At 38.9% G+C, this 27,002-nt stretch overlaps 1 protein-coding gene across 5 annotated transcripts in view; it reads right to left on the bottom strand.

The window, feature by feature from the left end:
* Positions 1-26,555, bottom strand: part of LOC108607846 (mitogen-activated protein kinase-binding protein 1) — a 34,140-nt gene extending 7,585 nt beyond the window's left edge. Inside the window, exons 1-6 of one of the 5 annotated variants that reach the window (XM_033295004.1) lie at positions 23,165-23,461; positions 4,568-4,659; positions 3,180-3,423; positions 2,912-3,121; positions 1,341-2,483; positions 26-1,278 (exon numbers count right to left, since the gene is read on the bottom strand). In XM_033295004.1, the coding sequence (XP_033150895.1) occupies positions 26-1,278; positions 1,341-2,483; positions 2,912-3,121; positions 3,180-3,423; positions 4,568-4,659; positions 23,165-23,383 (3,161 nt within the window). In that variant the 5' untranslated portion in view covers positions 23,384-23,461. Of the gene's footprint in view, positions 1-25; positions 1,279-1,340; positions 2,484-2,911; positions 3,122-3,179; positions 3,424-4,567; positions 4,660-8,206; positions 8,310-23,164; positions 23,462-26,447 lie in introns of those variants that run through there. The other 4 variants (XM_033295002.1, XM_033295000.1, XM_033295001.1 and 1 more) reach the window with 4 other exon arrangements.
* Between the last annotated feature and the right edge of the window lie 447 nt (positions 26,556-27,002).

The raw sequence follows: 27,002 nt of genomic DNA on the forward strand, positions 1-27,002 counted from the left end.
TCTCTTATTCTTTGTGTTCTCTTACGTGGGCGTGCTGGGCGCCAGATTGTTGTAGAACATGCCGTGGTCGGAGCTGGTGCGCTCGCCATCGCTAATGTCCTCCACATCGCCGTCGTGATCGTGCGTGTGCGTGTCGAAGCGCAGTCCGGGCTTACGCTTGTCCGGCAGCAGACGCTGCTGGGCCGAGTTGGGCGCCAGGCCACCATTGCTGGTGGCCACTGCTGAGGGAACGCTGGGCATGGTGCCGTTGTTGTTGCTGCCAATGAACTTGAGCTCGCGCCGCGTCTCCATGCCCGAGTCGATGGAGGAGTCTTCGCTCAGATATGTTTGATTGTACATAATGTCCTTGGAGGAGGCGCTATTGTAGTCGGAGGTTTGCACAGTGCCGGCGCTGTGTCCGCCCACGGAGGAGACTGTGCCTAGCGGACTCTCAGAGTTGGAGCGCAGATCGTCGGCGTCCAGCTGACTGCTGCGTTGAGCCCAGCGGCCACGCGCACGTGGCGCTGCCACGCCCAGCTGCTGACTTGGCGAGGAGCTAAGATTGCCCATGGAGCTGGCGGCGTGCATTGCTGCAGTTGAGCCGTTGCCGCCGGCGCTGGCGGGCGTGGGTATGGACAAGGCACCGCTGTCCGCTTCCGCCGCCGCCTTGCGCATGGCCCATTGCGGCAGCTGACCCACATCGGACAGCCTGTAGGCATTGCGATTGGGCAGCGCCTGCTCCTCGCTGGCCACAACAAACTTGGGCGCCTGCTGCTGATGCTCCACATCGCTGGTGGGTGACTCTACGCCTGGTGGCGAAATGGGCGCTAGAGGGCGCTGCAGCGGCGGGTGTCCGGAGCGCAGACGCTGCTGCGACATGCGCGCCTGCATGGTCACAATCATGTCGTGGGGCACCTGCCAAATGAAGATGCAGCCATCGCCGCTGGCCGAGATGAGATGGCGACAGTCGTTGGTGAACTTGAGCCCGGTGACCAGCTCGCTGTGTCCATACATGCGCGCCATGCACTCGCTGGAGTAATAATCGTAGACAGCGAGCGTCTTGTCCGTGCAGGAGGTGGCCACATAGATGCCGCTGGGATCGAGGCTCAGCTTGATGACGCTGCCCTCGTCCGAGTGCGAGCCCTTGAAGGTCTTGGTCTGCTTGGCGTTCTGTGTGCCATAGACGCGCACATTGCGATCCTGGCAGGCGGTCAGTATGTGCTTCGAATTCGAGTCCACCTCCATGTCATAGAGCGTCGTCTTGCCCGAGGTGTTGGCGCCGCGCATGAAAATGTTGCCCTGCAAGCAAAAGGAACACACATGAGTATAGAAGTATAAGCGGAAATGTGTCTGGAGCTCACCTGAAAGCTGCGGAACATGATGGACTTGTCCACGCCACAGCTGATCATTTGGAAATTGAGGCCAGCGCCCACAAACTTGATGGAGGTAATGGCCGCGCTATGATCGTCCAGCGTCTGGAGCAGCAAATAGTTCTGCGCTACATCGAAGACGTGAATGAGGCGATCCCGACTGGCGCTGGCCAGCAGCTTGCGCTCGATCTTGTCGTTGGAGTACTCCAGGCAGAGCACCTCGGTGTCGTGCGCCTCGATGGCGGTGATGAGCTTGAGGGTTTGCAGATTGTAGACGCGAATGTTGCCGCAGCGATCGCCGCTGGCCAAATGCTGCAGCTCGGGACTGATCTTGATGCAGCGCACGCCGTTGCGACCATCGTAGCTGGAGTTGCCGCCCGTCTTGTCGAAGAGCGAGCCCTGGTCCTTGATGAACAGCAGCTCGTTGTCGCTGTAGATGATCTTGAGCAGCTCCTTGGAGTAGATATTCTTGCGGTAGATATCATTGTTGGCACAACCGTCCAGTCCCCAGACGCGTATGGTGTCGTCCGAGGAGCAGGTGACAAAGCAATCCTCTGGCAGCGTCTGCGAGGGCTCGCGCTCCAGATTATATGGCACAGTCTCCACGCCCCAAATGCACGTGGAGTGATACAGAAACGAGTGGGACTTGCCCACGCGCGACAAATCGCGCACATCCCAAATGTACAGCGAGTGATCGTTGTAGACGCAGCTCACCTTCGAGCGCTGCTCGTCGAACACCATGGCAATGCAGTCCGGGAACTTGGCCTGCTGCGGCACAGACATTATGTGATTGATCTGTATGCCCTGGGCCACATCCACGCCCAGGTAATGCGTGCGCGGCAGCGTCGTCACATACTCCAGCGTGGCCGCATTGAAGATGCGTATAATGGACTCGGCACAGCCCACCAGTATGAAGCGCTCGTTCACGCAAATACAGTTGGCATTGTTCGTGCGGCACTGCACCCACTTGTCCAGCAGCCGGCGCGAGCTAAACTCCACCAGATGCCCCTGACGTGTGATGGCGTACGTGCTCTCCGAGCAGATGCCCTTGCCACAGGCCACCGCACAAAAGTCATTGTCACGCAGATCCCCCAGAATGGCACTGCGTCCCATCAGCGGTATGGGATCCTTGTACTGCAAAAAGCAAGCAAAGTCATTAGCAAACATTTAATATGCTGAGTAGAGTGACTCGATTTGATGGGTGCAGAAAATTACAAAATGGTAAAGCAAAATATTTCCATGCGAAACCATGGTACTAAAATAAACCCTGGGGTGCCTTTTAAGCAAAATGTATAAAATTTGAAAATGTATTGATGCAACTTTATAGCAATTTAGCATTACAACGAGCTCAATAAATTATTTGAAAATCTAATGATTTTTAAACTGTTATAGCAATAAAAACCTTAAAAAACATCAAAACAAATTTGTTTTTAATTGAAGTTAGCTATATAAATATATAAATTCTCTAAAATAATCTCAGAATTTATCTTAGATTACAATTTTGTTATACCATTTTGTATCTTTCAAATCGTGCCACCCTAATGCAGATGCAGCCAACTCACCTTGCGTCCACCCTCCAGGTACCAGTACTTGACGTGTCGATTGCCCACGGTGACAAAATAGCTGCCGTCCTCGGCAAAGCAGACGGCGGCCACTCTGGAGCTAATCTTGTTGCTGGCCATCTTCAGATTGGCGCGCCAGTCGAACACATTCACAATCATATCGTGCTGTGAGCCAACGGACACCAGGTACTTGCCCGTGGGCGAGAAGGCCTACAAATTGAATAAATAGTTTAGTAAGTAAATATTTTATGTTTTATTAATGACTAACCACACAGGTGACGGCATTTTTGTGATCCACAAACTCGGCGACTACATTGCCGCCGCTGCAGTGCTCCAAATTGCCGTTGGGCGTCTCCAGTTCCCAGACTTTAATGGCGGGATTGATGCCGCACTCGCCGGTGGCCACGTAGCGGCCGCAGCGCGAAAAGGCAACCGAAGTAAATGCTTTGCGGGATGTGTTCACCAAATAGGCCTGTGTATGACGCCGCGCATTGAACAACACCACTGTGCAGCTGAGAGAGAGAGAAGGAGATAAAAAGAGAGAGAAATAATTAGTTGCGGCCATCAGTCAACGCATGGCTTGTTGTGGCCATGACCAGAGAGCACAGCTCAATGTCAAAAGGGCAGCATATAAAAGTGTTTAAGCATGCACAAGGATAACAGGATACACACACACACACATATACATAAATAGCTGTGTAGCATGCATAGCTGCACTCATTAGCCCTTATCTTGATTATAAAATAAACATCCTGCCGCTTTACTCTACTAACGCCCTAGAGGACGACAGTGTCCTTCACATAAACAAAGACTTGAATAATTTATTGAAATTTAAGTTAATTTGCTAGACAAGCTACAAATATTTTATACTGCTTTATATTATATTTAATATATCTTTATATAGCATGTAATTATTTTTTTAATCAGCCTATAACATTTATGTTAAAGAAATATAAAAATTTAATCGTCTAGTTGCGAAGCTTCAAATAATTTAATTGAATTTAAGTAGCAAAAAACGTAAGCAGAAAATTGGCTGCAATTATAATTTAATTACATTTTATTTTTGTTATTTAAATTTGCCCACTAATTGGCTACTTGGCATACTATACGTATGCATAATAATTTTAAGCTACAATATACGTATACGTAATGCATATTTCAGGAAATTTCAAATGCAGAGCATTTGCCAAGTCGAACAAGCATAAGCAAACAATTTGTTACTATTTATCTAACGACTCTTGACTGTTTTATTTCTCACTCTGAAGTGTTCTTCAGCTGATGCTCTTGTAGTTTGTTTACTTGTTTATTACACGTTGTTGTTGTTGTTGATGTTGATGTTGTCTCGCCCTCATTTTAGTTTTTTGCTGTGTGCACTTTGCAACTGAAATTTTTGGCTAATGTGCATAATAAGTGTAATTTGAGCATTTAATTAAGCACATTTGTTGGCCCGAAATAAAGTTAAACAGCTAGAACTTAAATAATTGCCAAGCAACATGCGACAAACATTTGAGCTTAAGGCTTTGAATTGAATGCTCAGTGACATGTGCAAAACGCATGAGCTGTAAATCCAATCACAGTTTGATATATATGGGCGTGTAAACTGGAGCGCATTATCCTGTTTGCATTTGCTAGACAGACAGACAGACAGACACTTACCCAGCTGGATAGGCCAATAGGCCGCTGACTGGGGAGACATCCAGCGCCGCATTGCTGCACACAGTGAGGCCCAAGACTCGTTTGAGTTTTATCTGCAAATAACAAGAAGACGAAAAAATAAACATCAAAATTTTAGCAATCAGTGATGTAATGTGTGGACTTAACGTGTTTGCTTTTGGCAAGGTCAGCATGACAGAAACAAAAAAAAACCAAAAAAAAAAATAATAAACACTTTGCTCTCGTGTTCAGATTTGAATGTGCTGTGTAAATTTAAAGCGCACACAATTCGCACATTTGGCTGGGCGCGCCCATTTCAAGATGCAGATTACATAATGTAAGCCCCACAGGTGTTAACAACCTTAGCCAATAAGGCCAAATGTAAGTGGAGTTAACGAATTTGCAAAAGCGCCAAATGAAAGTGTAATTAACTAAAATCTTGGGCTACAACAAATTCAAAAAAAAAAAAGTTTGCTGCCTACATGACTTCAGCCAAAGCAACAAATTGTTGCTACTACCTTTGTCTACATTTTGTTCTACTTGTTAGCCATATTTATTTGTCTGGCAGCTGGTTCCGCCTCACTTGAGCTTGAGCTTCACCTTGATCTTGCCCAGAGCAACAACAATAATAATTCTAAGCGGCAATTACCAAAGGGGCGTGTACTTGGCTAATCAAGAAACAAGTTGCAGACAGTGGAAACATCTTTATTAAAGTGGAAAAAGCAAAACTGTTGATAGAAAAAATTAATTGAAGTGAAGTTGCATTGCAATTAACAATAAATCTTCAATACGAGCGAGCAAATGAATAATAAATTAAAGAGCGCATTTATTAAGAGAGATTTTATAGTCAAGCTTGACTGTACTCTAAGCAGAGGAAGTGCGAATCAAGTGCTATATGACAGTCGTAAACGTAATTGGCAGCTCATGCACTTGTCGTCGTCGACGAGCGACCAACTGGTCGCTCCCCCATGTGGGCGACTCACCCATGAACTATGCAAAGAGCTGAGATGCTTAAGAGAATAAAGTCTCTGCTGTTGCTATTTTGCGTCGCATTTCGTTGCTGAGATCATCTTGAAGCTATTTGCTTTTTGTTTACTACACACTTTAGAAGTCCGAGTTGTATTTAATGTGCCAACACCACCAACGCAGCAGTCTCGAAATATTTCTCAATGCAAAAGGTCGTTCGACGAACCGGTTTACAATAGCAAAGCGTACAGAATTCTATACAATGTTAAAGTCTAGCTAAATTTGCATTCGTAATGCGAGCCGTGAAATTGTAAGCGTTACACGCGGCGTATGCGCTATGTAGCTGCAGTAGCTGCTTCTGCCTTTCAGCTCTTGTTTAAAAATCAATTTATCTGTTCGCTCTTGTCGAGCGGAAGTCAACGCGCGTCAAAATATTTGAATTTTCTATTTTGTTTTGCTTTTGCTTTTTGTCTTACAAATTTGGCGAAATTTATTTAAGGCGAGTTGTTTGACAGATGAGCAGCTTAAATGTTATAAATTATAGTTTAATTGGCAGTTTGCTCGATGTATAACACAGCAGCGCACATGGCGTATGCGTAATCGAGTTTGAAACAACGAGCATTAGACACAACTGTTTGCCAAAAAATACGCTGAGCCAAGTTCAATGCACGCTTGGCCGATCTGCAACTGCAACAATGAAGGCAACTAGAACAAACTGTGGGCTGGCGGCACATTTTTGAGCTGCCCACGCTTTAAAAACACAAAGCTGCGTTGCTCGAATATTTGCACGGCAGGTGTCAAGTCAGTCATCAATTTAAAGCGAGCAGCATTTCAACGCTAACGAGTTTGCCACAGGCAACAGTTTGATGCATGCAAATGTTGAGTTGAGAACAAACAGAAAAAACTTTGCGGAAGTTGTAAAAACTATGCGCAGCATCTATATCTACATATATATATAATATATATATATGTTTTTGCTTTGGCGCGTGTTGTTCATTTTCATGCCTCTAATTGCGCTTTTTGCTCTTGTGTTATTTATTTATTAATATTTATAATAATAAAACATGTTCAAAGTAATTACATATCACGAAATTGCATATGTTACAGTCCAGCAGCCAAGACGGCGCCCAGATTGTAGCTCGTTATTTATTTTTAAGCCAGCATTGACTTGGCCATAAGCGGCGTTAATTAGCCACAAGCCCCAAATGACCAGCAACAATAACAAGCAGCCATATATGTGAATAACTAATCAGGAAACATATTCCGAGAAGACATCGAGTGAGATTTACATAAATTTATAAAGCCAAACAGCTTGGAGTGTTATATTATATTAAATCAATGGGTAAACAATCATTTGCATACAAGATTGTAAACTATTCTCTCTCTCTCTCTCTCCCTCTCTTGTGGCGATTCAGCAATTGCCAATTCTCTAACTAAAACTAATTAAACTTTGATTGTTTGGCAAGCTCAATAGCAAAAGTAGCTTAGAAGTTTTTCTTCTTCAAACTAAATTAAAGTTGGTTGAGAGTGTGAGAAATGGAATCAGCTTTAGCCTTTAGCTAATTGCATGCCAATCGGATTTAATGCAGCTTTATCCTTGACTTGCAGCTATATCAAATTTTAAATTTCAACAAATGATAAAAATCATTTATATGTAATTAATAATAAATAATTATAGATTATTTTGTATCTTAAAAATGTTTATTTTCTGTATACAAATGTATTATGCATATTATAATCATTATTTTTACATTTAAATTCATTATAAAACTTTTCCATGTTGTTTATATAAATGCAATAAATTGAATAAAATGTTTTTCTTTTCACATGCATAATAATTTTTCAAACAAATATCTCAAACATTTTCTACTAACTTAATTAATTTTTTATCAAATAAATGTTATAAAGTGACAAACAAGCAGAAAATTACTTAATGCGCAGCGATATGTGTGAAAGCGTTTAACTGTAGAATATATATTAAAGTCGAATATATTAAAATGGCAGCTCGTTTTAGCTGTGAAGAATTTAAATATGAAAACAATCTTTCACTTTTTAAAAACCTTAGCACAAATGTCTTACAGCTCTGCGCATAAACAAATTGTTTGTCTTGTCTCGTTAGTCTCGCCACGTTTTGTGCATTTGTAATTTGCTTTCAGCGCTGGTCAAGAGAGCTTTAAATATATAAAAAGCATATAATGTAGCTGGAGTGGAGGAGAACGTGAGTGAAATTGCTGAAGAGAACTAGAAATAGTTAGAGTATTATTATCGAAGCTGCCTTGACATTGTCTCAGCATTCCGCTTTGCCTTAGAAGCAGCCGCCAAGAGCAGCTCATAGCTAATTGGCTATAATTACTTTGCGGTAGCCAACAATTCAACTCAAATGCCAAACAATATTCATATATGAGTAAGCCAGAGCTCGACTCAGCGCTGGAATAGAGAAGCAACCACAGAAACTCATTACCAATGTGGAGACAAAACTTTTGGCCACATGATTTTCATGCCCACCAAGTGGCAATGTACAGAGTTGAGTTAGAGTGAGGCCAGCAGACAGACGTAGCAAAAAAGAAAAGTTTCTATATAAATGTAGCTACACTTGCGTAAAAGTACTTTGTTTGCTATATAAGGCATGTCTCGCTGTCTGTCTGTCTGTCTCTCTGTCTGGGATTCGGATCTTACCTCATAGGCAGCTACATCCTCTTTGCCATAGATGGCAACTGGCGATGAATTTCGTGGTGCAAACATTGTAGCCTTGTCTCTGAGACAAAAACATGCCAATGCTAAATTCCTTCAAGTACTTTTAATTTCTTATTTAAATTACTATACATATACATATGCATATATATATTTTATTTTATGGCACTGTGTACGCCCACAAATATAAAAATCACTTACATACGTCTGTGTATGTGTTTGTTTCTATAGAAATTCGTTGTGTGTGGGGGCGTTTAATAAGCTTGGTAAACAATTAATAATACACACTGTATACAAGTATAATACTTTTTACGGTTATTTTGCACTATTTATCAACTTTGATTCGTTGCGGTTATTGTTGACTAGTCGCAATCTTTTGTGTTTTGTGACTCTGTCAAGGTCGTTTGAAAATTCTTCTTTGGATGCTGCTCTGCGGCTTCGTTTTTAAATTTTAAAGTTCGTATCGCAGCCACGTAATTAAATATTTCTATATTCTATATGCTTTCTCTATATGTTCGCAGCACTTGTTTTGAAAACTTTTTATTCGTTGCACGTTTTGTCGTTTTGCCTAATAAATTTGCTTAGATATTTTTTGCAAACCGCTGGCTTGTTGTTGTTATTATTATTTTTATTATTATTATCGTTGTCAGCCGCGTTGTCGCGTATCTGTTGGATACGTTTCGTTTTTAGCGCGGCTCAAATCAAACTGTCGATATTTTCAAGCGCCAAACGTCGTCAGCAGTTGCTGTTGACGTCTCCAAACTGGCCAAGAGAGCGCAAGAGAGCGTAACAACTTGAGTTGATTGAGTTTTTGAGCAAAAGCGCGTATCTCATAGTTACTTCAATCAGTCTACAGTCTCAATTTCAAACTCGCTCTTTTAATTTGCATATTGTGTAGAAAAAAAATGAAAACACGTTTACTGTGCGGCGGGGCGTAGTCTAAAGTCAAGCTTGACCAGAGACCAAGGCGTCATATTGTTGCTGCTTGTATCTCTCGCAATCAGTTAAAGCGACTAACACGCGATTACAATTGACAAATGATCCAGCAATGAATTGAAAGAGCGCAGCGCAGCTTTGATTATTAACAAAGCTCTTAATTTGATTTCTAGTTATCAAGCATAGGCTAGCTAATTGGCTCTAGAAATTGTTTATTAAAATCTGAAACAAATAAATATAAAATCGGAAAGTGTTTAAAGCCTCATTATAGCTGCTCCCAAGCGTATCCATATGCTTAACCCAAGCTGTATCTGTATCTGTATCTGTTTCTGGCTGTCTGCACTGCCCACAAAATGCAATAAATTGTGTATAGAGCCCAGCTATATATTGAATTTGAATTGTAGGCGTACACGTTGCCTCCAAAAAACAACAACAAGCGCACAAAATTAGGCATATCAAGCAGCCACAATAACAACTAAGCGAGGTAGCCAAGCAGAGCAATAAACAGCCAGTGGCCAACAGCTAAGCAAGTGGAACAATTCCACTAAACAATAGCGCCCTACGGCGTATAACAATAGAGATCAGCATAGAGTTGAAGTTGAACCAGCGACGCTAAGAATTTTCGCATGCAGATTTATGTGCAAAATATGCAAAGGCTGCAATTTAAACAAAATATGGAGAATGAATTTAAGGCGCCATAGCAACAAATTAAATTTATGTTAGTCAAAAAAAGGCTTACAAATTTAAAAGAAGAAACAGAAAATAGCACACACACTTTAAGTGATTGTTTTAAGCAGCTTTAGTGCTTATATAGAAACTATTAATATTAGCAACATGCAATTTGTTCACTAGTTTTTGGGCTATTTGCATTAAATTGTTGTGGTCAAATTTGATGTGTGCTTTACTCTTAACTTAAACTAAATATTTGTCTATGAACAAAACTTCTACTGCGTATTTTATATATAAGCTGCACTCTTCAAAATTAAATGCACATAGCTTGAATTAAATATTTAATACACAAACTAAGTTAAATAGTTGCTAAGCTAAAATAGACATAAAAATTATTTGTTTAAAAACTGGAATTAAATACTTAAGCAACACAATTGTTGTAAATAAAATTAAATTTAAAATATTTTTTATAATTATATAATAGCAGCATTAAATAAATTTTTATAAGTCTTAAGGCGTCTAAAATAATATTTAAATTTTAATATTTTTCCCAACGCTTTTCTTAATCTAACGTATTACAAATTTAATATTAAATCAATTATTCAAATTATATAAGTTAACAAGTTTAAATGTGCAACACTTGTTTAAATTTATTTTATGCTTTTCAATTTTCATACAAAAGGCAATCAAAATGTTAAGCTAACGGATAAACAGTGCACACACACACACACGCGCCCAAAAATATGCATATGAGTACTTGAAACTATGAAAAAGTTAAATCAATTTGCATAACAAACAAAGAGAGAGCGAGATAGAGACACAAATCAAGTGAAATAATCAGCAAGCGCTGCCGGTAAACCAAAAACGCATTTGAGTTGAGTCGAGAGGCTGCGACATTGCACTGCGCACTGATTGACAAACAAAATGCATTGTTAACATTCCCAGCCAACTGTTTGCCTAACGAAAGAGAAAGAGTGCAGAGTGTAGAAAGAGAGAGAGAGAGAGACACACACGCACTTGAAACGCTTTGCCAGTTCAAATTCAAGTCGAGACCTGACTACACTTAGCTTTGGCCCAATGCAGCAGTCAATACACACACACACACACACACACATGTGTGTGTTTGTTGTTTATGGGGGAAAGTTACAAGCCGAGACTCTGACAGATGCTAGGCAGATAGCTAGAGATAGATACCATTTGAGTTGAGAGCCGCCTGCATGTGCCTCGCATATTCAAATGAATGCAGTTGGCATTACCTCCTCAGGTATATAATGCTGCTGTTGTCTGCACCTCGCCATCTCACTTTTTCTTTGATTTGCGCCGTAAAAATGTGTACGGGGCAATGTTAAGTATGTTGGCAAGCTATTTACGTAAATCGCAAAACAGTTTTCCGCTTTAGCAGCAATTAAATTGCATTTGTTTCATTGTCAGCTTTGAATTGTTTGTCTGCGCCAAATGAAGCAATTGTATGTAGGCTTTGTTTATATTTAATAAATTCATATAGATAAGCTAACTATGGTCTAAATACGTCAGCGAGTGCAGCCTAAGCTGGACAGGCCAGGCCCACCAACTCTCAAAACAGCGCAACAATCGCATAAATCGCAAACTCAGTCAATCAGATCGCAACTGTCAATCAACTGGCCATAGATTTGTCAATGTGTCAGCAGCTAAATTAAAAAGTCTCAGCTGAGTTGCAAACTCTATCTGAAACAGCAGCAGCTTGTGGCAGTTTCCAAATGCCACGCAGCAAGCAATTGAAGGCAACGTGACCGACGCCTTTGGCTTCTTGCATTTTTGGCTGCTCATAAATCCACGCGAATGCGACTTGGCCAAGATACAAAAATAAAAGTTCATGGAAAGCAATCAGTTAAATGAGCCACAGGCAACAACACGACCAACTGGCTAGACTTTCCTCAGCCAGCGCTCCAGCTTCAGCTCCAGCTCCAGCTTGAGTGTCAAAGTTGATGATGAAAGATGCTGCTGGCAGTTAGTCCGGAGTCCGGGGCTCTTAAATCTATTTGAGTTTACATCGAATGCAACGCGGGTGAGTGAGAGTTGCAAAGTTGATTTGAAAGTTTGCTGCCATATTAGTTGGTGTTAGTTAAAAGGATTTGTGGCTTTAATGTATTCAAATGAGCGCGCAATTTGTTTAATGATTGTTATTTATAAGAAACTTCAGACTATACTTAGCAACTGCTCAGCGGAATTTTCCCACGTATGTTAGAGGCGAAAGCCTCCATCAACTCCAAACAATTTGTAACGCATTGAGCTACTAACTTGAATAATTTTGGGTATCATCGCATGGCGTATACTTGATATTGTTGTCGCTTGCATAATGCACAATCAATTTTGTGTGGTCGCCGCCGCCATCTGTTTGGCATTTTGAAGTTTTAATTATAAGTGCAGCTCAGGGCTTTAATGTGCTGCTAAATGCTGCAGAGGAGTTGGCTTTATGACCAGGCCAGACGCTGTGGCAACCACACACAGACACAGAGAGACACACACACACGCCCACAATATTTGCTGTGCAGCAGACTTAACATACAATTCCAACGAAATGTAAAAACATGCGCATAAATTATTGTTAAATACAAAATACCGAATTGAGCGCTGCATGCAACGCACTCGCAATTTGATTGCTACAATTTTACAGTAAACAACAACTACAACATACACCCAAACAGTGAGTGTTGTGCCTAATAACAGGTGTCAGCTGTCAGTTTCCAGCCCCAAATGCTGCCCACAGCGCAGTCAAAGCAGTCGCAGCATTCAAATTCAATTTTTTATAAACTTTATTCTTATTTTTGTTTTCTGTAGCATTCGCAGCTTAAGCATAATTTAGTACGCTGATAAATTTGCAGCACTTAATTTTTATGACATTAGTAATGATTTAATTATAAGTCGGTGTCCGCACTTATTTCCGGCATTTCATTTGTTTCGCAGCTCTCAGCTCAACCCACTGCAGTTCGATAAATTAGATTTTTGGCACAGTTTTGAGAGTCGTAGAAATAAATTGAGTTGAGCTCCACTGGGGGCTGCTTCTTTGTTTCGAGTACCAAAAAACCATAAAAAGCAAAACGATTGCCAAAGCCAAACTATAATTTAGTATAATTTAGTTATATCCCACGATTTATTTTTGTAACTCATGGCCAACAGCTAATGGACGGCGACAAGTTCCTCAGCTCATTATTCCAATTAAATTCGCACTTTGATTTAAATGACCAACGCACGAGTCTAAGACGCCCACAATTCGTAGAATAAGTTGTTTTAATAGTTGCATTTAATTAATATACGCATTTACTTTCAGTTTGACTAGAGCTGCTCATTTTCACCGAACAACTTTTGTAATTGTTATGCCCATAAAAATCTCAGCTCAGCGAATAGAAAGTTAATAGAAATCTTAGTCAACATTTGACAGAATCAACAATTAAACAAGTTTTAAGCGCAGGCCTCAATAGAAGTCGTGAGCCAACAAACTCCAACTTTTTATTTGAACTATGTTAATAACATAGTCAGGTTGAGCTAACAACAACTTGCATTTATTTATTAAACATTACAAGCTGCGCTTACTCATTGAGGTCAGTGCACAAGAAATTGTATCAAGTTACCAAATCTTCAATGAGCCATAAATCAGCAACTGTTACTCAACCCCAAGCTCAATTTGCAATGAAGCTGTTGCCATTTTATTTTTTGCCACGTGGGTGGGCAATAATCAACAAATTGTTATTGCTTTTAATACAATTTGCTGCCCATTGTGTATTATTGACTCCAAGTGAACGAAATCAAGGTCAACACAAATGTGTGGTGAGCTCAGCTTTTTAATTTTTTAAAGGCCTGCGCAGCAGCCTTCACACTTAGTTTGTTTACATTTCTGCCAAGGCATTTTAATCGCATTTCACATGGCAACTTTTATGGCAAAAAGTAGTTAGATATAAAGAAGCGAACAATAAAAGTTGTTTCCGCTAATAAAATAAACACAATAAGTGGGTTGTGGTAAAAGTAGAAGCAGCAATAATCCATCAATACGAGAGACTAATTTGGTTAAACTTATAGAGAGGGAGTAAGTGTTATTAACAGAGCGCTGTTAAATTTGAATTTTTTGCGTCTAACATTATGTTAATAGCATAGCATAGAATTATATTGCTTCAAGCTGCGACTAACAGTTCACTGTTAAGTTAAGAGCATAAGAACATATTTGGAATTATATTGCTACATGCGTTTAACATTATGTTATAATAGTAACAGAGCGCTGTGAAGTTAGCAGATTAAGCACATACTCTAAATTTTTAACTTGATGTTATTAACACAGTGCTGTTAAATTGAGAGCATGGTCGCTTACTGTGAAGTCTATTGCTTCAAGCTATGTCTAACTTTATGTTATAAACAGATTACTGTTAAGTTAGGAACATAAGTACATAAGCATAAATTCATAGGCACATTATTTGAATTCTATCTACGTACAACTTTATGTTACAAACATAAACGACAATAAACATTTTACTTTAAGTACAGAGCGCTGTTAGCAGCATGTCTAACATTATGTTATTCACAGAGAACATAACATATGTATATACATTAAATTCTTTTGAATCAATCGACATTGTACTTCAAGTACAGAGCGCTGTTAGCAGCACATTTAGCATTATGTTATTAACCCTGCGCTGTTAGTAATAATTACACTTAAACTTGCAAGTCAGTCCAAGAAAGTTTAAAGCGAATAATTACATGAAGCTCGTATAATAAATAGAACTTGTGATTAATGATAGTGCTAACGCCATCGAACATTTAGCAAAACGTTGCATTAACAGGCGTTAAGAACTCAAAAAGAATGAATGAAAAAAGTTTTAATTAATACGAAAGCTCAGCACGCAATTGCAAATGATCTCTTCAAACAAAAAAAAAAATGAAGAGCAGCACAAAAATCGGATTTTGTACAAGGAGCAAAGAATAAAACTGACATCATCAGCTGACATCACAAGTTTTATTTATAAAAGACGCTCGAAGCTCATTAGAAATGCATTTGTAAACCTGAACCTTTTTGTTGATACGAGTATATATTATATATAGCGACTTTTGTCGTGCAACTAATTAATAAATCAAGCAAGCGATTCAGCGAGACATGAAATAGCGAGAAAAAAAAAAACAAGCAAATAAAAATTGTCAGCAAAGTGGGCAAAACAAATTGAAACGGTCTGTGGTACAAGAAATAAACCAAAAATATTGCTCAGCGCGTGTGGGTAGCGCAGACAACAAACTTGCAACGGACAGCTTAAACTTAAGATACGGATATTGCTGTCATAGATACTGAGCTGGGGCAAAGAAAGTCATCAAACATAATATTAAAGTTAAGCCGCAGCCTGTGGGCGAGAGCAAACTGTTAATGGGCTTGATAAAGATGCCTGCAGTTTATAAACAACAAAATGCAAATTAGTCTAAGCCTAAGGCCACTTGACTTTTGGCTAAAAAGTCAACTGTCAAATGATAAATGAGTTTTAACAAATATCAATTTAATGCGTTATTGATTTTTTATGCCTGCGAGGCCTTAAGGCCTTAAGCTCAAGTGTCTACAGTAGCCCATAGAGCTATAAGACTTGTCTCCATAAGTTAGGAGTGCCCCTACATCAATCAAGTGTGTGTGTGTGTGTGTGTGTGCTGATCATGTGGGCATGAAGCCAAAACAAACTTATCGCGCATACGCATAGTTAAACAAGCGCTCGTGAAGGTGTTAAACAAATATTTGGAGTCTCTAACTATTTCTAGTTACAAAACGCGTACTTTCAAAATATGCTCAATGATAAATATTTGTTGCCATAGATAAATCTTGCTGGATTTGACAGATTTTTGGCACTTGCCAAAAAAACAAAAAATGCTGAGACACTTCAAAGGCTTTAGCCGAATTGCGCATTTGACCAGCACAAATCAAGTTTAAGTACAAAACAAAAACAAACTAAAATAGTTGAATAGTTGTAGCCAGCCAGGGCTGCAGCAGCTTAAACAGTCACATTGTAATAGGGTTGGCAAAATATTTTTTAAATGTCATATTGATGATATATGAAAATGATAAAATATATAGCTCTATAAATTTGATATTTTCCATATTTGTTATATCTTTTTTTTGTTGCATATTTGATTAAATATATATAATTTCATATATTATATATTATTTCCTAGTATTCTTTCTAACAATTCTAATTTGTCAGCTAAGCTTTTGCTGCAGCCCTGGCTGCATTAAAACGTAATTGCGCGTGTCGAAATGTTGGCTTAAAGCATCAGGCGGGGGGTCACCAATACATGCAAACAATAGTTCAAACGTTTGGCTTTTCAACTAAAATTTAAACAATTGAAAACCAAACAGTTGCCGGCCGGTTTGGCTCGCCGGTGTGTGTTGGCAACAAATGTGAATTACATTTGAGGCAACAACAGAGAGACATGCGCGTAAAAAGTGTTAACTGCATTTTCATTGTGTGGTTAACGATCAGCAGCGGCAAGAGCGAGCGAGACAGCTAGACAAATCATTAGCCAGGAAATTACAAAGACGTGCAAAATGCCAGCTAACGCTCGACCAATTCTTTTACTCTTTATAGCGTCATTATAAACTTTTGTTGTCCCTGTGTTGTGCTTATCTTTCTTGATTTATAAAGCATTGTTTATAGCAATTGCCACACGGAGCTGTTGCAAGTGCGCCCGTAACCTGTTGAGGGCACCAGCAATTGTCAAATGTCAAACTGACAGCTGGCAATCAGCCAGAGACACAGAGAGAGATAGAGAGAGAGGAGAGTGGAGAGTTGGAGTCCTGCCTCGCTTGATGGTGTGTGCAACATGCAACATAGTCAAAGTTAAGTTTACGTACAAAACTCATCAATAGAATTTTCGTACTAGACAAGCGTAGTTAAAATACGCTAGTCACAGCACAACTCGCATAGTTAACTAACCAGGGCGCACTTGCAATTTGTATCTTATCTAAAAATCAAAGCAGCGCGCAATTTGTTGCGTTGCCCGCAAGGTTCAAATATCAGTTTGTATATAGACACTATATATGAGCGATATAAACAGTTGCACGGCACGCGAATTATTTTATCAAGGGGGCATAATTAAAATACTGGTCACGTTTATCCGCTGCCCAATGCCAAAACGAAAATAATGCAAATTTTCTTAATTAAAAGCGTTATGGTAGTATGAAAATATATATATAAGAAAAACTATTCAAATACAACGAGGCTTAAAGTGTTGGTCAGTTACTTGAACTAGCGCTCGGACTAGTGCAGAGGTTACAGATGTAGGCACCAAATTGAGCTTATTGATATGTTTTAAGCTTATTTTATTGGTAAAATTCAACTTGTTTCCTTATATGATTCAAATATTTTGAGCATTACTAAAGTATTTCTATTCAATTAGATTTGTCGCAGTTTTTTTTTTTTATATGAAACGTATATATAGCTTAGTAATAAAAACACATTGTTGTTGAAATATGCACTTGCTTATAAAATCTATAACAAAACATTAATAGAAGTTATTATAAATTGAGCGCTCAAACAAATTGTTGCCATACAAATTAATTGCTAGTAAATTGTTTTTTATTTTTATTTCAGTTTATTGTAATTTACTTTACTCATTTTCAACTGTCAGCCCTTGCTTTGCTTTGTTGCAACTTCTATAATTAATTAAAAAGTTTGTATATTTAGTATTATTTTGACTGGAACTGAGACAGACCCACATAAATGAATGTAAATATTTAAAGCCCGTATTCCAGTATTTTTCACATATGTGGCATAAACATTTTGGCTGCAGTTCATTGACATTTTGGGTTTGGGGGAGGGGGGCTACCTTTTCCATACAGCTGCTTATGATATATTGCGCACTCACTCACTCTTTCGCGCACTCTTTCTACTATTGTCACGCTTGTCATTTGTTGCTCTAACTGTTTTGCATTGTTTTATGGTCAGCTTTGCTTTATTTCGTGTCTGTACATGGGAAACAGCACCACGAAGTACAACAACAACACCACCAACAACAACAACAACAACAACGTGCTTTACATTTAATGAGGTCTATGGTTGATTGTTGGTTGGCTAGGTTCACCCACGGGTTCTCTTTGGGTTAGAAGTTGCAACACTGCGCAACATTTACCGTTAGCGCTTTTAGTGTCACTCGCTTTTTTTTATGTTGTATGAGTCAAGTGCTCCACATAGTGTGAATACTAATTAGTGTATCAAGTTCTTTGTTGAACTCTTTTGTTTGTAGGCTTAACTCAATTTAAGCGCTTTAGCCTTCAAAATGCAGCAATAATTGAACTTAAGCCACGCCCCGCTTCAAGGTGCGACAACAACAAACGAAACATTCAAAGCATTAATCATGCTAATGGCCCAACACTTTTTCTCTCGCTTGAAAATTACACTCCAGAAAATCAGTAACAAGCGGCCCATGGGTGACTGCGCCCACGGCGCAGGCGGCGGCGTAACATGAAGAAAGAAAATCAAAGCAAAAAAAAAAAAAAAGGGAAAACAATTTTCAGGCAGCAAACAGGCGGCCAAGCGGGCAGCGTTTTCCACATCGGCGCACAAAAATTAGCAAAGAGATCAGTACAAATAAAAATTGCCAACCCACACACACACACACACAGACACAGCAATAGCTTACATAAGTGTATGTGTGTGTGTTTTCAATAAAAAGTCTCAGCTATGGCCGAAATGCAAATCTGGAAGCGAGAAATCTTAGCAAATGCTGCAAAATGTGCGCGACATGCAAAAGTTGAAAGTAAAAGGAAAAGCATTTCTTTAGTTTTCTTGTTGCTGGCGCCCATTTTCCACTTTTATTCGGTTCAGCGACGTGCCAGCGACTTTCCCAGAAAGTGACAGACAAATGCAATCAGCAACTGCTGCTCCAGCTCCTGGATCCCAGTCCAAAGCTGAGTGTGGGTGTGGCTGCCAGCTAAGAAAATAAGAGCAAGTCGCGGGCGGGTGGTTGGGGGTGGGGGGCAAAGAGAGCAAGCGCGACCGCTTACAAAAGCCAAATGGCTTAAAGCGGCTTTGGCAGCGGCAGCCACTGCCACTGCCACTCTGAGTGACTCCACATGGCGCTAGCTTAACTTAAATGCGCCTTTATTGTTTAATTTTAACAGCGCAGATACAGGGTGGCTATAGCTTACAAATGGTTGCAAAATAGTAACGTTAAGCTTTTTTTATTTAACTATTTAAATTAAATTATTGCGAGCTTCTAATACGAAAAACAAATGCAATAAATAAATTAAAAAATATACCCAAAGCATCAAATAATTTTAAAATAAGCAAGTACAAATAAATAATATAATAAGAATTAGGTAATAAAATTAATGAATAAATTATAATGTATTTTGTGGTGTTTTATTCATTGACAACGATTTGCCCTTGAAACTCGTTAAGAGAAAATAAGAAGGTTTGAAAATGAGCAATTTAGACATAAATTATTATTAATATTAAAAATTATATTAATCATCATTGCACTGTTTTATTTATTTGAAACATTTTGCCTTCATTTTTTGTTTAATAAAATCTTATTAAGAATACTGTTCCAATCAAATTCATAAATTAGAAACTTTTATGAATTTGTTGTACACACATTTTTAATTTTTATTTATTTTTAAATTTCTTTTATTTCTGCTGTAATTTTTTTATCAAGCACCCTGTGCAACTTTAATCTCAAAGCCAAAGTTTCATCATCTAATGCCGTGAACTGTTAAGCTGCTCAACAAGACTTTGCATAAAATCCAATAAATTAAAACTCAGTGCAGCATGCGCTATATATTGCATATAAGAGCTGCATATGTGTGTGTGTGTGTGTTGTCAGATCGCTGTTATGTATAAGGAGACTTGCAACAAAGTTGTTCTCGTCGCATGCCCAAAAGCCTTTCAATTAAACAGTCGCACGTTTTTTTATATAGCCACAGCCTTAAATTCAGTTGCTGTTGCATTTGCAGCCTCCACTTCAGTCTCTAGTAACAACAATAACAACAAATTTTAACGCCAAAAGTTCGACAGCTAACAAAATAGCAAAAAGCGACTAACAGACTGCTGCAGTTTATAACAAAATCGCAAGTACAGGTGCAACAAAGTAAAAAGAACTGCAAAAAAAGACTTTAAATTACTTTACTACGAGTTGAATATTTGCGTGCGCTTTAGCGAGTGCTCACTGCATTTACTTGCATAGACTTTTTAAGGCCAATTCGGATTTTGCGGCAGCTGTGACTCATAACATGGCCGCATATTGATACAGTTTGCCGTTATTTTTGCAAACAAAGCTGGCAGCAACATATGCCGCCGCTAAATGATGTATGATGCATATAGGGCGGCATACTAGGGCGTGGCAGTTTGTCTGGAGTGGTCAGAGACAAAGAAACTGCATTGTATGCATGGAAATTGCAAAACTTGTGCGGCCAGCTGATTAATTATTCGAGTGAAAAGCCGGAAAATGCAACACAGTACACACACACATTTAAATATAAATCATTTTAATTAATCAGCTTGCGACAATTCTTGCAGCAGCAGCAAAATGAAAGTGGAAAGTGGCACGACAACTTGCAGCTTGACGCTGTGGTCAGCTCTTTGGCTAAAATGTTAAAGGTAGCAGCACTGCCTTCAAATTTTACTACTCAACTTTGCTATCAAACAATTGTAGACAATTGATTGTTAACGCCCCACAATTCGCTCATTAAATGCGCATTTGCCAAAATAATTACATGATGTCAGGCACAAATCAAGCAAACAACTTTAACAAATAAACCACGCGCCGATAAGAAAACAAAACAATTTGCGCAAAACATTAAATTAAATGCCAGTTGATAATTATTAAAGTTAAAGACTTAGGTAGACCTTTAGTGAGGCAGCACTAAATATAAACTAGAACATTTAGAGCTAAATTTCTTTAGTAAAAATTAAGTATAAAAATATATTTTAAATGATTAAATAGTTTTAAAATGCTTTAAACATTTACAGAAACTTAAAAGACCATTTTAAAAAGAAAGAACCTAATTTTATTTATTTTAAAGAAAAAGCTATATATATAAATTTAAAAAAAAAGCTATATATCGAATTTTTTATATAAATTCAAAATATTTTACGATTACCAATAAAGCTATTTAATTATATTATTTGCATGTCATTTATTTTATCAATTGCAAATAAAGATTTATTTGCATGTCTTTTTTATATAATTTGTATAATAAAAATGGCAATCAATTAATCTTTATTATAGAAGTGACAGTCATATAATTTATTTAAAATCATGCTGACTACAGTTTTGACCAAGAGTCAACTCATTGAGTGTGTCTAACTGCATTTAAATATATTCATGCGTGTTGCTCTAATCGCAGTTGCAATTTCACTGGCATAAAGGCGGTTAATGCTTTTGCTAGCTGCGGCAGCTTTGGTGTGGGGCAGAGAGTGCTTCTTGCCACATTTACTTGTGTGATAAATGTCAACAACAAAATCAGCAAAACGACACTTTTCTTCTTGCACTCGAGTGCGGCGGCTGCTGCTTTTGTCGTCGATTGCGGCGGTTAGAAAGTCGCGCAACTAATGGCAAACTATCATAAGCGATTGTCTAGGCTACCAGAAGCAGAAAAACGAGCGAGATGAATGAACGGCAAACGGACAGCACTTTCCCAAAGTCTAGAGACGCGGCGGTCATTAGAAGAAGACATGAGCAGCAGCAGCAGCCGCAGCAGCAGCAACAAGACAACTTTTGCACAAAAAGTAGAACAAAACAAAGAGGAAAACTCATTGGAATTTTACTTTGCTTGCTGCAATTTACTTTCGTTGCAGTTGCTCACAAACAGACAGCGCACAGCGTTGTTAAACGTGGCGTATGCGCAATGTGCTACACACACCACCCCACCCCACCAAACTCTGCTTAGCTGCATTGCATATGGGCCAAAACAATTACGCCTGTAAATGAAGTTGTTTGTTGTGTGTGCATGTAGTAGGCGAGTGGGCGTGGCAGCTAAGCTTAGCAATTATGTCCATCATTCGTGTAGAAAAACAAAGCAGATGCATCTGCATATGAGAAAACGCAGGAAAAGCTTCACACTCATGCAACAGCAAGACCAACAGCTACATTGGCTATCTAATGTTTTTCTGCTCCAAAAAGCGCAAGGCGCTTAGCAAATGATTTTTCTCAAACAGCAACTTTTCAACGAAAGGGAAAACAAATGAAAATTTTTGATAAATTTGCAAATTGCGTGTGAAATTGACGTTTAAACGGCTCCGTCATCATCTTCGAAGCTCACCTTGAACTTTGCCGACTTTGTGTGGTTCACAACTTTGCTAAAAAATCAAAATGTCTGCTTAGCAGTGTTGAGATTGTTGTTGTTGTTGTTTAATTAATTGTTGCGCATTACGCAACGCAAAGCTCAGTGCTACGATTTGCGCGCCATTGGGAAAAGGCAAATTAGAAAATTGTTTGCCGCTGACATTTGCAAAACTGAAAAAAAAAAGTTTGCGCAATTTGCGAGATAATAAACCCGAGAGTGAACTTGTGTATAATAATTAAGGAATCTATACGGGCTGTGGCATTTAACGGCGCAGCACGAAGGTCAAAACAATAATGAACCCGCGAGAAAGAGAAAACAGCCTAAGCGCATGTTTGGATAATTTGAAAACTGCAATTGTACTAATTGGAGTTGGCACAAAAAACAAAAGCGAATAGTTGAAATCAATGCTAAATAGCAGAGATTTAAACAAAAGCGTCGACTGGGCATTATATTCTAATAGCTCTAGGCAAAAAATTGGAAACTTTGAATTTCAAAATATTGAAAGCAACGTTTTTCTTAGAATTTTTACAGCTACGTACAAGCAAAAGTTGTTGCCATATACATTTTTTATAAATTTATATTCATACGTAGAAAAAGTTTCATATATAATTTAATTTTATAAATTCATCTGCTAAGTATATTGAATTTCATTTCATTTCTTTACGCTTTAAACTGCGTGATGAAGCGTGCTGCAGCAGAGAAAGGCAACAAGTTTATCTAAAAACGGTAAATATATTCAAATTTAACGTACAAGCGTATCATAAAATTGAAAACACGTTTTCTATTTATCGATGCTTGGCTTGTGCAGTGAAAATTTGCATTAAATATTAAGTGAATTTCATGCTGCGGGCCAATGAAAATAAACGAAGGGAATACTCAACTCAACTCGACTCCACTCAAATGCGAATGCGTCGTATGCATCGTTATAATGAATGTAAAACATGTGATGGACGCATTATGCTCGAGTCGATTTCATTCATGAACAATACTATATAGAGTAATTTTCACATATATATGTATATACTATAAGCTAATGCCAGTAGGGGGTCACTCACTTTATCGCTGCGCTCGTAGTTGGCTGGGAACTTGGGCGAGCCGTTGATGCCAAAAAACGAAGGCGACGCCGACTGCGGCGTTAGCGGAGATGGTGACTGCGACTGAGACTGCGAGTTGAGCGTCAACTGTGACTGCGACATCATGCGCTGATGATGCAGCGATGAGAGCGTTGGCGTTGACATCGACAACGATGTTGGGGTCATGATTAAATGCCGCATGTTGCCCCGTTGCTTGTTGTTGTTGATTTGTTTAAACAATACACTTAATTTCACTTGTTTATCTTTTGTTGTTTTAGTTGTTTATTTGCACTTTAACATTTCCATAGTTACATTGTTTTTTTTTTTTTATATAATTTTGTTGTTTGTTTTAGTTTGCCGCCTTTCATTTACTACTAAAAAATTCAACATTTCAACTACTAAAAATTTAGCGCAAATACTCAACAGCTGTTCGTGGGTTTTTGTTTATTTGTTTTTATCATCAGGCAGTCGGCCAAATGGGTTACGTTCTAATTATTATAAATAAACAAATTTTAATAATGCATTATTCTATTTGAAAGCCACTCAGCAGAACTTTGAGTGCGCTAAATTTCTCTGAGAGCAGCGTCTTGCTTACAAACTACAGTGCAGCCTCGCTAAGTGCAATTCTAAAATTTATTTTGTTCGTTTTTTTGGTTTTTATTATGTTTATCAACGTTATTGAATAATTCTTTGCTTTTAACTTTTCAATAAAATTGCTACAGTTTATTTCTGTCACCCTTTATAGCGCTTATCATAAATTTAACGGTAGTTGTTGTTGCCTTAGACTACCTTTCGCTTTTGCTCTCTTACTGTTTACTTTCAAGCTGATTCGCTTTCGTTATCAGCGAGCAGACGACAGCGGCGACAAACGTTAGTTTTTGAGTTTTGCATTTTTACTTTTCAATTGCCTTTTGTATTGTGCTTTGCGCTTTTATTTTTGCACCTTCTGTTTGTTTTTTGCTGTCTTGAATTTACACGCGAATAGAAATTGAATCAATTTTGCATTGACATTTTGAGGGCGCACTATCTTGTGAACTTTTATTTTGGCTACATTGGTTGTTGATAAGCAAGAAGGAACAAGCAAGCAGCGTAAACAATTTAGATAAATAAAGTATACGCCACCGTTGAAACGGTGAAAACTGAAGGTTATGTTAAGTAAGCAAATAAAAATTGTAGAGCATCCCAAAAAACAGCAAATTTTTTGTCAACTGATTAAAATATACGGCAGCTTGTTATTTTGTTGTGGAACTCGTTCAGTGATTTCATTTGCATAACAGCAATAATTATTAAATTAGTTACAAACAAAATAAACGTTAAAGCTGTCGCGCAATAAGTTTTTTCTATTATATACTATTCGCATATCAAATTTCTCGTAAAGTACAGTTGTTGCTTTTTATTCTAATTGCAAATTGTGCGTTAACAGTTGTTTCCTCTCTCAACAACATGATCTAATCAGCAATGTTTTTATATTTGATTAACAAGTAAATCCCAAAGGGGGGCTGGTGGGCAGTAAGGTGTTATTATAACGTCATTATTGTATTTGTTTTAAACAAACGTTTTATAGTATACTCTATACTAATTGTACTAAGCGCAGTCGCAGCGACGTCGACCGAATTAAACGCACCGAAAATGTCCAAGCGACTGCCGAAGGTCGCGCCGCGCACACAAAAATTATTTTGGGCAGACAAAATAAGCGCAGCACGAAGTGTTTGAGTGAGTTAACGACAACAACATGAAAAGCGGGTCGCCGCAAATATTTTAAATTTGTGATTTTTCATAATTTTTCTTTGGCCCATGCTGCAGTCTATTGCAAAATGCAATAACAACAAAATTGCACGCGAAAATTGCAGCAGCGCACAAGCAATAGGCGCAAATAAAAACACACAGCACACAAAACTAAGTTAAGTTGGCGGTGGGTTGGGGTGGCGACGGTTAGGTGAGGTTGAGTAAACACAAATACACACACATACACATACAAACAGCGAGAAGCGAATGTTAGCAGCGCGTTAAGTAAAGCGCGCACCAAGTGAAATACAAATTGTAACTAAAACGGCGCAACGGCTGCCAAACGTCCCAGAGCCAACGGCGCAGGCAGAGCTGAGAGCGTAGCGCAAAGCGAGAGAGAGCGAGCGGCGGCGGCGCAAGTAAGAGCCACTAAGCAACAGGCGCAAATACAAAACAATAACAGAGCGTGCAAGATAAAAAAATATTTACGACCAACGGCGTACCCTGTAGCATTTGACTAGCGAGCGAGGCTGATAAACTCAAATACCCCACATATGCATATGTGTAGGGTACTCAATAACAGAAAAACCTTTTGCGAGAGCGTTTGACCGAAGAGCAACGAGAAGAGCACATAAAACTCCAGTTTCAGTTTCATGCTGTAGCCGGCAGCAACAGCTGACTTATTGAAGTTGCTTTTAATAAAAAAGGTCACAAGTGCGCGCAAAGCTTTTGCCGAAAGAGAGAAAGTCCGCTCGCTCTCTTTGAGTGTGTGGTGAACGTCTGCTGCTGCTGTTGTCTAATTGCTTTTGATTTTGTTTATTAGTAAGTTTTGGTTGCTTTTGGATGTTGCTTAGCTTTTGTGAGCGTGGGTGTCTACGTCTGCGTGCATTGAACTTGACATAAAACCAAATTAATTGTTGCTTTTGTTACTGGCAAGGCGTTACTATTATTTATGTTTTAATTGCGTGATATTCGAGGCGCACCAATTGTGGGTTACACTCTCTGTGGCACTTGATTTGCGCAGAGCTTTCTTTTCTATGGTGTGGGTGCAGGTCACGAATGCCAGCCAAAGGGCGTACATATGTCATTAGTAAAACATTAGTTTAATAACCAGCCATTAATTAATTAATCAACGATAGTCAAAAATAAGAAAATTCATAGACATGTGTGTGTGTGTGTTGTAGGCGTTGTAACTGTTAAATGTTGTTGAATAACTTTCATTTTTCGTTGAAATCTCATGTGTGTGTATTTGAATTTATGCGATAGCGACACGGGAGCGACTGTGGAAACTGGATCGTTCGCCACAGGCGGCCATAAATAGAAAATGGAACCACAGCTAAAGAAACGAACAACAACAAAAGCCAAGACAGTGATCGACTTCAATGATATGTCAAAAAGTAAAGAAATGCAAGCAAGACAAAGCGTCTATGTCAACTTTTAAGTGGAAAAGTTGTTAATGGAAAACTGACGCCGATGCCGACCTATTAATTTGCCTGCTAGAAGGTGAAGCTATATGATCTAGCCAACAATTTGTACTTACTCTGTCTACAAGCTGCTCATCGTTGCGCTTACGCCGTAGGGGAGCGCGCACAACTCGTCCTAATCCCGCATCTGGAGCGTCCATTATCTCCAAAAACTGTGTTTTATACAATGGCTAAGTTCTGCTGAAAGAAAGCAAGCAAATATGTTATTTAAATATAAGTTTACATAAACAACAACAAAACTAAAAGCCTAATGTTCGAGGCTCAAGTCAAGATCGAACCAGACATGTTCGAGTTCGTCTTAATCAGCACAGACGCAAGCCGCTGGTTGTTGTTTTAGCTAAGCTGTTGTTGACTTTGCTATGCGTTCCACAATAATGATTGATAGTGGTTGCTGCGCTTACTAACTTGCCATCCACACGATCAATCTGACTTTAAATTTGTTGTTTTAGTTAATTTTAAATGTACACTCACTTTTATTTTAAAATCGCAGACATCCGCATTTTCGTCAGGCCTTCACACAAAATATTTTTTAGATATTTTTACATCTTTTGGCAGTTGAAAATTGCTATTTAAATTCCGTTTAAGCGTAGTTAATTAATTTTGACAATTTA

Source organism: Drosophila busckii, chromosome 2L, assembly GCF_011750605.1.
Source record: "Drosophila busckii strain San Diego stock center, stock number 13000-0081.31 chromosome 2L, ASM1175060v1, whole genome shotgun sequence".
NCBI lineage: Eukaryota > Metazoa > Arthropoda > Insecta > Diptera > Drosophilidae > Drosophila > Drosophila busckii.